Source organism: Rhamphochromis sp. 'chilingali' (assembly GCF_963969265.1).
Source record: "Rhamphochromis sp. 'chilingali' genome assembly, chromosome: 15".
NCBI classification, from domain to species: Eukaryota; Metazoa; Chordata; class Actinopteri; order Cichliformes; family Cichlidae; genus Rhamphochromis; species Rhamphochromis sp. 'chilingali'.
The window spans coordinates 31,378,498-31,390,410 of record NC_137942.1 but is presented as its reverse complement, the minus strand read 5'-3'; the positions used below and the strand labels follow the sequence as shown (position 1 = coordinate 31,390,410).

Genomic DNA, 11,913 nt, shown 5'->3' with positions numbered 1-11,913 from the left:
CCTTGCCGTAATGGTCCATTTGATTCACCTTTTATTGTTTATTTTATTTTCACTTACTGAATACGGGACAGACTTGACTGGGGGAAAGAAGGGGAGAAAGAAAGAGAAACAGCTGAGAAGAGGGACGGGGGAGAAGGGCAAAAGACAAAGCAGCAGCTTTAATAACCCCTGATGATGAAACTACAAAGCAGGCATGTGCTGAACAAAGACCTCCACTGACAGACCCACATAACTCTTTTAAATCCCTACGTTAAATCTTCCACACTAGCTGCAGAAAAAACAACCAGTATTACACCAAAATCTCGTTTCAAACGATCTCCCATATGGACAAGAGCAATGAAAATTAAATTCGACAATGCATATGAGGTTACACAAACAATGTTAGCCAAGCATGAAACAGATTTTCATCCAGGAAGATCTGATTATGGCTCTGAAGAAGAGTGCGACGATTGTGGTTCACACCCAGACCCACCACCATCTACACTAGCATGTCCATTAGTTGAAGTAGCAAATCCCAGATATGGCACACTTCTAGGTGATGGGTCAGGGAGGAGGCAGGGACAACAGACCCACAATTTTTTGTGTACCGCCCATGGACACATAAAGACAGACAAAATGTAATAAAAGGCATTCCATCAATACAAGAAGGGTATGAACCATGGCAAGCTGCCGTGCATGAAGTAATCACCCAGTGGCATTTAAACGGTCACAAGTTAATGCAGTTATTCCAGAACTGCCTAGGGCTCTCCTGGGGAAGAATTAGGGGAGACTTTACCGGCTCCCAACCAGATGGTAGAGCATTTCCCCCAGGTCATGCTGACCTCCAAGCAGCATTAATACCTGTGTTTGATAGGGCCCGTCAACAACTAGCGCCAAGAGCCAACTATGGTAAGATAGGGCAAGTTAAACAGAGTGACACAGAAAACCCACATGAATACATGGACAGGCTGAGACCAGTTTTCAGACAGAACTCAGGTCTAAATTATGCTGATGACCCACAATCACCATATCAGCAACAATTTAAACGTGATTTTATTAAAGGATTGCTACCACGCATTAGGCCTCATGTAGAAAAATATTGGGTAACACAAGATACAGGCACAGTAGATGAGGCGCTCCAATATGCTAATCACGCACAAACGGTAGTGAAAAACAAAGAGAAGGCCTCAGTTTTTGCCCTAGACACTGACACTGCTCTCACAGCTTTTAGTGGGAGTGGAGGCTACAGGGGAGGTTTCAGAGTTCAAAGGAGAGGAAGAGAAGAGGAATGTATAGAGGAGGAGCAAGAGGCAGAGGGAGACAGAGAGGCACATACACCACAGATGGTGACTCTAGTACTGCATGCTGGAGGTGTGGGAAAGAAGGTCACTTTGCACACCATTGTAGGACACAGAGAATGCCCGACACAGAATGACTAGCTGCAACCACTGTGACTGCAACCACCCAGACAGCTGACAGGGAGAGCCACATAGATGAAAAAGTAAAAGCATTAACAAACAAAGAAAACAATTTAGAACAGGATGAAGCTGAAGTATACAATGTTCATCAGCTAGTAAGTTTACTGGACGGAAAGCCAACACTTACAGTCTATGTAAATGGCAAAAAGCTGGAGGTGTTGTGTGACACAGGACCTTGTAAAACAGTACTTAAGGCAGAGCCCCCACGCACAACCTTTTCTAGAGAAGTAGTAATGGTGAAAACAGCGTCAGGGCACGTAAAAACCCAGCCACTAACAAAGCCACTGACATTTTTGCACAAACCTAGTCAACGCTCCTGTTACATGCCATGTATAATAGACCCAACCTGCCCAGTAAACTCACTAGGAAGAGATGCAATGACAAAACTAGGGATAGGAGTCATCCCCACAGAAACAGGTATGACAGCGGAAATAATGTTAGTAGAGGGAGACCCCTATCAGAGGGAAGGAAAAGGAGAGCCAAACTACTACTGGTCATTAGATTTGCCACCGCTTACACAGCTCAAAGAAGCATCAGAAAAACATCTCCCCGCAAGTGCCGAAAAAATGAAGCCAACTGAGTATCACAACACCCTGCACTATAAACAAACCCCAGGCCCAGACCCTCGTATGATAAACCGGTACACAGCCTAAAAAGCCCATATCTGACTCTGCAACACTTATGTCACAAAATGCGGAAATGCAGTATGCTCAGTGAACCAGACAGAGTTTAAAAAAAAAAAAAAAAAAAAAAACTAAACAGGATCACAAAACCCCATGTGTCAGTTGCAAAAACAGCAGGTACACAATGGTATCAATTAGGTAAAATCCTGCAAAAGGTAGAAAATGATAAATATACACCTACAGAGGAAGAGGCTTGGGCACAGGGTAAAAGAACAGGGTGCATGAGATACACACTGGGCTGGGTGATAAGAACTACACCCAACGCTCATTTGCACGACAGCACACAAGAATGAGAAATTCTCTTGCTGGAAGAAGAGCCAGCACTTAAAAGTTTACCTTCTACACTGTGGTCGAATGTGGGATTAATAAAAAACGCAGACTCAGTAACAGTACAGACTGTTTCATCCCACAGGCCCATTAAACCACAATACCCCTTATCTAAGGAAGCAACAGAAGGGATTAAGCCAGTGATATGAAAAGATATGGAAAAAGCAGGAATTCTAATAAAAATTCTAATTCTCTTCTCTCTGGCTCTCAGCGAAGGCGGTCGCACTTTTCTCCTCTCCTCCTCACCCTTATCTTCCCTGCTTAGCCTCTATGTCCTTGTCTTGTCTCGTGTGCATTACTTTCCCTGGAATAGACTCACACGGTCATTCTCTAAAACCTAAAAGAGAATTATGGATTTGATCAACTGGTCTCTGAATGCTATTGACACCCTTTTCTCAATGAGAAGTCTGGGCTCGGGAGAGCCTGAGTGCCCTGGAGGGACTTTCCCTGCACGATGGACGGGTGGCAGAACTGGAGGGTCATGTGTCTGGCGGGACTGTCGATCGAGGACGCTGAAGATATCTATTCGGAACCGTGATAACAGGGTTCGTGCATATCGGAGTTGGCTTGGCCCTGGTTTATCGGAGAAATAAGAGAGCGGAACCGGCTGTTCAAACCCCCCCCCCCAAGGCTGCCCGCTGGAATTGAAGCGATGGGACGAGGCGCGACCTCTCACAACGAACGTAATATGGTCAACACCTTGGAGACGCTTACAGCTGCTGTGAAGGCTCAAAGCAACAACATTGAGCGTATGGGGGGATACATCAGAGAGAGGCCTGCTCAAAATGGGACCCTTGAGCGACAGTTGGAAGACATTACGGAATGGATCACTGCAGCTGTGAGGTCTCAGAATCAAAAGAATGACAACACCATGGAACAGAAGTTTGATACCATCATGGGGAGGCTCGTGGCTCTCCAACGGGAGATCGAGAGGCCAGTGTCGGAGTGTTAGTAAGTAAGTAAAATTTATTTATATAGCACATTTCACAGATAAAAATCACAAAGTGCTTTACAGTAAGATCAGACATACAAGTAAAAATTAATTAAATTAATTAAAAGCCCGTTTTTTTTATAAAAATGTCTTCAGCTGCTTTTTAAAGGAGTCAGTAGAGTCTAGACAGCGTAAAGACAACGGCAGAGAGTTCCACAGCCTAGGTGCCAGTGCCTGAAAAGCTCGATCCCCACGTGTTTTAAATCTAGTACGTTAGGGCAGCCTGAAAATTCTCCTGGGCTGCTCGCATGGAAATTTACAAAATCAACATTGAGATTGCGGACCCCCATAACGGCGCTAGCTGCAGGCCCAAGGCTGGAGCCGAACAATCACTCCTTGATAACGACTGTGTTACAGCTATTCTTCCCGTCCCATGCAAGGACACCTGGATTGGCTGGAGGACTGTTTACTTAGCCTGATAGGCCGAAGGACACTGTCTCAGCTAAACTATGGACACGCACACACACACACACTTACACTGATAAGCACTCACTATGTCTGTGAAGGTTCTCAGTCATCCAGGTCATCGTAGTCAAAGGAGCTTGCAAAGAAAAGCGTCTGGACTTCTTTAAGTTACTTGAAGACGTTTCACCTCTCATCCGAGAAGCTTCTTCAGTTCTAAGGTCAAATGGTGGAGAGTCCCAGATATAAACCTAGTGGTAGTGACCCCCCACAGAGGGACAAAAGGACCCCCTGATGATCCTCTAATCGCCTGAGCCAAGGTGTGAAACTGGGTGTGGGCCCCAATCAGCCAGAGTTTCGGGTGAGTTCATTGTGAAACCTGGCCCCACCTTATCATGCGAATTCCTGAGATCAGATGGCCCAGGATGTGAGTGGGCGTTAAGGCGTCTGGGAAGGGATCTCAAAACTGGATTATAGATGGCAGAGAGTTGGTGTCGTAAACCCCCGCCTCTGTTCAAAGATGGTCGCGCACAGTGGACATAGATGGCTTCTTTCACTCCTCTTTCAAACCATCTGTCCTCTGTCCAAAATGTGAACATTGGCATCCTCGAAAGAGTGTCCTTTATCCTTAAGATGCAGACTCACGCACTCATCCCCCCTCCCTTTCCAACGCCAAAAAACTCGCGATCCCCGCAGCCCCCTTAACCTAATCCTTAGAAACATAAGCAGGGAAAACTCCTTAAAAAACCCTCCGCGTTTTCTCTAAAACCCTAGAATAACTTGTTAGGTACCCCCTCTATTCCCAAAACCTTATATTCGATAACAGGGGAAATCCTGAAAAAATCCTTAGTCTTTTCTCAAATTAAGCGCCCCGCGGCTCCCGCCCACCGAACAAAGTCAAAACTCCTTTAAAAAAATCCTCCGCGATTTCTCCAAAACCCTAGAATAACTTGTTAGCTACCCTCTATTCCCAAAAGCCTTATAATCCAAAACAGGGGGAAAAGTCCTTAGTCTTTTTTTCTTCAAAAGCTTCCCTCTTACTAGCAACCTCTAAAATTCAACGCACAGTCTAAGTTCTACCTCGCTCTTAATCGCCGACCTGCAACTGCTTCCAGAGCAGAGCACAATTTTTTCCTGCTTGTTCGCTCCCCGCTCTGCTCCCGAATGCACTGCTTACCTCGTTTGAAAATTTCCGCCGGAGACCAACTCTGCTAATTCGCCCCGCTGCCAATCACATAACAATGGCACGGCTCCCTTCGCACCCCGGTTAGCCAATCGGCTCCAGGTCCGATTTTATGATCTCCCGCTGAGGTTAAGACTGCCGTCGAGCTCCCAGAAGACCTCTGACTTCAGACATATCAACAACTGGCGCCGCTCAGACTGCTTGTGAGCTCGCTACAGCCACGAAACCAGGGATCAACAACAACTGCCTTCGCGTGCCCTATGTGCATATCACTCGGTAAGTGTTAATCTTCCCCGTCTTACTACATTTTCGCATTTTCCTTTTTACCATTCTGTCAAAAAAGCTTTTTCATCTTCAAAAGCCATGCAAATAGGCTCTGTAACACTTGGAATACACTTTTCAAAAATATATACAGTGGGGCAAAAAAGTATTTAGTCAGCCACCGGTTGTGCAAGTTCCCCCACTTAAAATGATGACAGAGGTCAGTAATTTGCACCAGAGGTACACTTCAACTGTGAGAGACAGAATGTGGGGAAAAAAAAAAAAAAAAAAAATCCATGAATTCACATGGTAGGATTTGTAAAGAATTTATTCGTAAATCAGGGTGGAAAATAAGTATTTGGTCACCTCAAACAAGGAAAATCTCTGGCTCTCACAGACCTGTAACATCTTCTGTAAGAATGCTTTTCTGTCCCCCACTCGTTACCTGTATGAATGGCACCTGCTTGAACTCATCATCTGTACAAAAGACACCTGTCCACAGCCTCAAACAGTCAGACTCCAAACTCCGCCATGGCCAAGACCAAAGAGACTAAATACTTTTTTGCCCCACTGTATAACCTCGCCTCTAACGCTCAGAGCTAAAAAGTGCATTTGTACACTAAACTATAGCAGCGATCATGTCCTCATCAGGTACCTCATTTTTCTCACTCTTGTTCATATAATGTTTATATTTTACCGTTTTTCCCGTTTGTAAATATTCGTTATTTCTTTTCAGACTCTGAGATAAGCGTGCTCAACTCGTCTCTTTTTGGTTCTCTCGATCAAATTGGTAGGTTTGGTTCATTGTTGTTCTCCCTCTTAACAGCTAATTGTACAAGAAAAACAAAACATTTACCCTCTTTTTCATTTTTATCAAACTTTCTAGATATCTCAGACTTGGACACCTTTATTTTTTCGAGTTCGCCGAATTCTTCTCCACCAGTGCTTGAGCGATCCACAGGCAAGAACATCGGTCTCTCCACACGCGATAGACAGCATCTGCTCTCTACGCTAGATCGCCCCACTTCATCTGGCCCCAGGTCCATCCCCGCCGGAGCTTGTTCTCTCCCGCGACCCTCTGGGGAAAAACTTGCGCCTGTCCGCCGGAGACAGGCAAGATTTGCTCTCCGATCTCACTCCCGATGCTCCAGCCAATCAGAGCCCCAGAAACGCTTCTTCTCCGCCATCAGACACACGAAATGCACCGCGCCTGCCTTTGAGACCCAATCACGGTCAGTCTCTCTAGGTTCTCGCTTTTTTCTCATTTTATAAAAACTATCCCTTTTCTATTTAACTTAACTGTTTGTATCTTACCCTCAAATTCTCAGAGCATCTCAGAAGGAGGAATAGCAGGACCGGTAGGATCGCAAGGACAACGAGGACAAGGCGAACACGCACACGGAGGCAGCTCGCTTCAATCGCTCTTCGCGCGGTATCTCTGTTCGCTGAATTAGTTCAGCTCATCTTATAAAAAGTTTGTGGTTTTTTTCCATTTTGCTTTTTCAAACAAACTGTCTTTTGTGGTTTTGTTCTTTTAATATATTCCTGTTAAACAATAATAATAAAAAAAATGGATAACCAGGAACAAGATATTACAGACCCATTTCTTGCTTTAGAAACAGCGTTCGCTAGGTTAAATGAAAATACACAGCATTCTCAGATTACATATTCACAAAACAGTGAGCAACCTGAGGTGATCAATAATGATCCTTTAGAATTGCTTAATTTAGCTCTTGCCCGATTAGCGCCCAATGAAAGGGCCTTTCAAAATAATTCTTTGAGTTTTGGAGTGGATCATGATGAGATCCAAACAGTCAGACGTGGCTCATTCACAAATGAGTCTGACACAAAACATCTCTTCTGATCCGTTTTTAGCAATTAATAGAGCTTTAGAAGCTTTGGCCCAGATACAAAATGAGGTCCAAATACCACCGAGTTATTGAGTCAAATAAACAGGTTAAATCAAAATAGTTTGATTCTCAAAGCCAGCATTCGCTAGTCTTTTCCCCAGACAATGCGTGTCCCAACGAACCGCTCAGCCGCAGCCCACCGCTACAGCTGTCAACCACTTTCAATGACTAATCATCATCAATCACTCAGCTCTCCCGCAGACATTGTCTCTGCGAACGACCCACTTAACCCAGTAAACCATGATCACTCCTTTCAACAAGGGGGTAATCCAGACCAGAGTTGTGCCAGTAATTCAGCACAACCCTCTATAGTCGTTAGAAATAAATTAATAACGTTGAAATTAGAGAAATTTTGAATTTTCCTCCTCCAAACGATATACCCGACTATGCGCATTATTATCAAGGCGTAATGTCGAGTCCACGTGAAATATCAAACAGGCTTTTCTCTCACGCACGTCCAGGTGATCATATCCAGTTAGAATTGATAGGCCAGCAGTTACAAAATAATGTTTCAGTGATTTTACGTGATAATCATGATTTATCTGAATTTGAAAATTTATTCTTGAGAGCGGTACAGTCAAACTGGTCAGTAATGTGTGATGGTTCGCTGGCGGTTGTAGCTCAGATTGTTAGACCCCCAAATGGGAGTGGGAAAAGATTGCTTAAACACATACTCGACAGCGATTGTGAAAAAGAAAAGACGTTTTTTTTATATGTGGTCCATAACCCCGCGAATAAGTTATGTTTTGCTACAAGTCTTGCTCACCTTCTGCAACCCGATTTTAATGACTATCAAGCACAAACTTTGCTAGAGAAATTCAACAAAAAGCTGGTCTAAATGATCAAATGCCTGTTGGGTTTAATCAAATAATTACATTTGAAAGGTTACTAGGATGTAAAATTATAGTATTTTACCGTAACGAGCATGATCGCACCCTTTGTAAATTTCAGACTAGTACAGTGAATAGCGCAAAAGCGCTGTTTATTTTTATTTGACAATTACTACGCTATCAAAAATCTAAAAGGATTTTTGGGCACAGCGTATTTGTGTACTCATTGTTACATAGGCTTTAACCATGTGTTATCCCATTTCTGCTCTGCTCAGTCTGTATGCAGCCTGACTGCAACGATCATTTCCTCTCGCCTATTGTATGTACCGATTGTAATCGCACCTGTAGATCTCCTTATTGTTTTGAGAGCCATAAAAAACTCGTTGAGAGGCGTCAAAGGTCCGCCAGCAACTGCGATCTCTATAAGAAATGTATCGAGTGCTCGAGGCTATATTGTTTAGCAGCACGTGAAAAACCTCACAAATGCCAAAAGAGAAAATGCCCAATCTTTCGTCAGGAAATCTCTAGTGATCATCAAACACATCAGTGCTATATGCAGGTTTACAGCGCGAAACAAAACATAACAACAAGTTGATTTTTTATGATTTTGAAACGTTTGTTAACGAACACGGTGAGCACAGCCCTTTTCTGGTGTGTACAAAAACATCAGATGGTAAATCTTGGAGCTCTCAGGGCGAGCATTGCGTTGAAAACTTTCTTGCTCATTTTAGACGCCCCCTCTTCAATCTTTATCGCTCATAATGCAAAGGGTTTCGATGCGTACATTATCCTTCGCGGGTTAGTTAGGCGAGGATTAAAACCAAACTTGATAATGCAAGGTTCCAAAGTGATCAGTGATTACAATAATCAGACTGATTGCTGACAAAAAGATCAAAACTTTGAAAAAGAGAGACAATCAACCAATCTGGAGGGTTTTTACTGCCGTTATTAGGGGCTGCAATCCCTTTCATAAGCAGTCTGATAGCAAACAGGTGAAAATGGAACATGTGCAAAAGATGTTTTTGGTACCCCAACACCAGTTGGACTTAATAAAACAGCAGCAGCAGCTGCAGCACGCAGGCAGCATCAGACAACAGGCTCAGAACGAGTTGGACAAAGAGATGCTTCAAGTGTTACAAGATTCTGACAGATGTGTATGAGAAGGCTAAAAAAATACGGCGATATTCTCCAAAGATACCTCACGCTTGTGAGACAAGGTGTTCGTGAAAAGAATGTATTGTCTTTATCACTACCTGAACAATTTAACAGGGATGTGCAACCCCAGTTGGCGGATACATTGCCTGTTCGTGGTGATGCGGGGGTGAGGGATCTTGTTGCGGAGAATGTTTTAACACACATACCTAAAAGGAGTAGGAGGAATGCAGAACTTATTCTGTCAGTGGTGAGCCGTTCGCCAGACTTGATCTCTTACAATGACAAAGGCAAAATTGTTGTTGATAAACACACCATCCCTGGTTCACACATTTATGATCTAATTAAAGCAGTCACAACCACACACACCTTCTGAGGGTTTGAGACCCATCGGTTGGTCAGAGTTTTTGAAAGCTGTCTCAGATTTAAATGTACCGTTATCAGCCATATCTAACACAGGCATACATAAGGGGGGGGGGGGTCCTGTAGAGTGATTGGATATTTAATTCAAGCTTTGTCCTATCACAGCTGAAATTGTTTTTCTGCATATTCCAAAAATGTAATATGCTCCTTAGGTCAGTGAAAGTGTGTTGCTATAATATTTTGAGTGAGTGAGTGAGAGATTCTGCAAACTGGCTATTAATTTCCAAGATGTCACAGGTTTGACAACTACAAAGCCATGTTCACTTGTAACTGGTAAGTACAGGCAACATTTCTGTGACTTTTATTTTCTTCAAATAACAGTCTTAATTTATGTACTTTTTAAAATGAGATATCCATCACAGTACATAAATGCAGATGACAGCTGTCTGTATTTGGTCGATCCTTAAAGAAATTCTCTGGAGCAGGAAGAGTCTGACCATGCAACCAAAAGATTCCGGTAATTATGCATTATTACCTGTATATTATGATAACAATATTAGGTACTCTGTAATGTCACTAGAAACGTGACAGGACCAAGGGCTGAATCTAAAGCGAATCAGGTACTTTCAAACCACGTAATATAATTTTTTTCAATTAGTAGCTTAATAAACTACACTACAGCAGAAAAATAAAGATGAATAAATAATTGTTAGAACACAGAATGTCATCTTACATTGATTACAAAGAAGGATTAGCATGTGAATAGTGGACTGGCATGTTTATGGAGGACACATTTTAACACAAGATGTGTTTTTTTTGGGATTTAAATGTTTCTGACATATTGTTGTCTTTTGTTGCAGACACCAAGTGTTGAGATCCTGTCTCAACCTACAGACCAAGTAGTGAGTGACAGACACTTCATTCTTCCAACAGGTTGCACATTTTTCAAGTATGTGTGTCAGTTGGGCCTAGTGCATAAATGCAATGCCCTGTGATTGTATTAAAACAATCAGTTTGAGTGAAGGTTTCTCAATGTAAACATTAGAATTACTTGTTTGTGAATATCTTAGCAGAAAGAAATTGGCTATACCATTTGTTAGTCCAAACTTTCCCTTAAAGCATCAAATTGATCTTTATTCTGACCAAATTTGATATTTTTGTCCTATTTGTCACCTAACCTCGCGCTGATTGGTTTATACACTCAACAAAAATATAAACGCAACACCTTTGTTTCTGCTCCGATTTGACATGGGATGGACATAAAGACCTAAAAGTCACTCCAGATACACAATATTACCATCCCTCCCAAACATTGTTCACAAATCAGTCTAAATGTGTGATAGTGAGCACTTCTGCTTTGCTGAGATAATCCATCCCACCTCACAGGTGTGCCACATCAAGATGCTGATCTGACATCATGAGTAGTGCACAGGTGTACCTCAGACTGCCCACAACAAAAGGCCACCCTGGAATGTGCAGTTTTGTCTCACAGCAAAATGCCACAGATGCCACAAGCAATGAGGGAGCGTGCAATTGGCATGCTGACAGCAGGAATGTCAACCAGATCTGTTGCCCGTGCATTGAATGTCCATCCCTCAACCATAAGCCGTCTCCACAGGCGTTTCCGAGAATATGGCAGCACATCCAACCGGCCTCACAACCGCAGACCTCGTGTAACCACACCAGCCCAGGACCTCCACATCCAGCAGGTTCACCTCCAAGAACGTCTGAGACCAGCCACTCAGACAGCTGCTGGAACAATTGGTGTGCATAACCAAACAATTTCTGCACAAACTGTCAGAAACCGTCTCAGGGAGGCTCAACTGCATGCTCGCCGTCCTCATCGGGGTCTTGACCTGACTCCAGCTCGTCGCCGTAACAGACTTGTGTGGGCAAATGCTCACATCCGATGGCGTCTGGCACGTTGGAGAGGTGTTCTCTTCACGGATGAATCTCGGTTCACATTGTTCAGGGCAGATGGCAGACAGCGTGTGTGGCGTCGTGTGGGTGAGCGCATTGCTGATGTCAATGTTGTGGATCGAGTGGCCCATGGTGGTGGTGGGGTTATGGTATGGGCAGGCATCTGTTATGGACGAAGAACACGAGTGCATTTCATTGATGGCATTCTGAATGCACAGAGATACCGTGATGAGATCCTGAGGCCCATTGTTGTGCCATACATCCATGAACACCACCTCATGTTCCAGCAAGATAATGCACGGCCCCATGTTGCAAGGATCTGTACACAGTTCTTGGATGCTGAAAATGTCCCAGTTCTTGCATGGCCAGCATACTCACCGGACATGTCACCCAATGAGCATGTTTGGGATGTGCTTGACCGGTGTATACGACAG

At 43.6% G+C, this 11,913-nt stretch overlaps 2 protein-coding genes across 2 annotated transcripts in view; one reads left to right on the top strand and one right to left on the bottom strand.

Annotated features, from left to right (window-relative positions):
- Positions 1–4,260, bottom strand: part of LOC308411961 (putative nuclease HARBI1) — a 24,372-nt gene extending 20,112 nt beyond the window's left edge. Inside the window, exon 1 of the mRNA XM_080906035.1 lies at positions 3,952–4,260. The gene's annotated coding sequence lies outside the window, so the exon portion shown is untranslated. The remainder of the gene's footprint in view (positions 1–3,951) is intronic.
- A 484-nt stretch (positions 4,261–4,744) lies between these two features.
- Positions 4,745–6,819, top strand: LOC308411962 (uncharacterized protein). Its single transcript, XM_080906036.1, has 4 exons — positions 4,745–5,319; positions 6,041–6,094; positions 6,191–6,536; positions 6,633–6,819. Exons 1-4 carry the CDS (start codon positions 5,304–5,306, stop codon positions 6,652–6,654), a joined length of 438 nt encoding a protein of 145 aa, XP_080762162.1. The 5' UTR covers positions 4,745–5,303; the 3' UTR covers positions 6,655–6,819.
- The last annotated feature ends 5,094 nt before the right edge of the window (positions 6,820–11,913 follow it).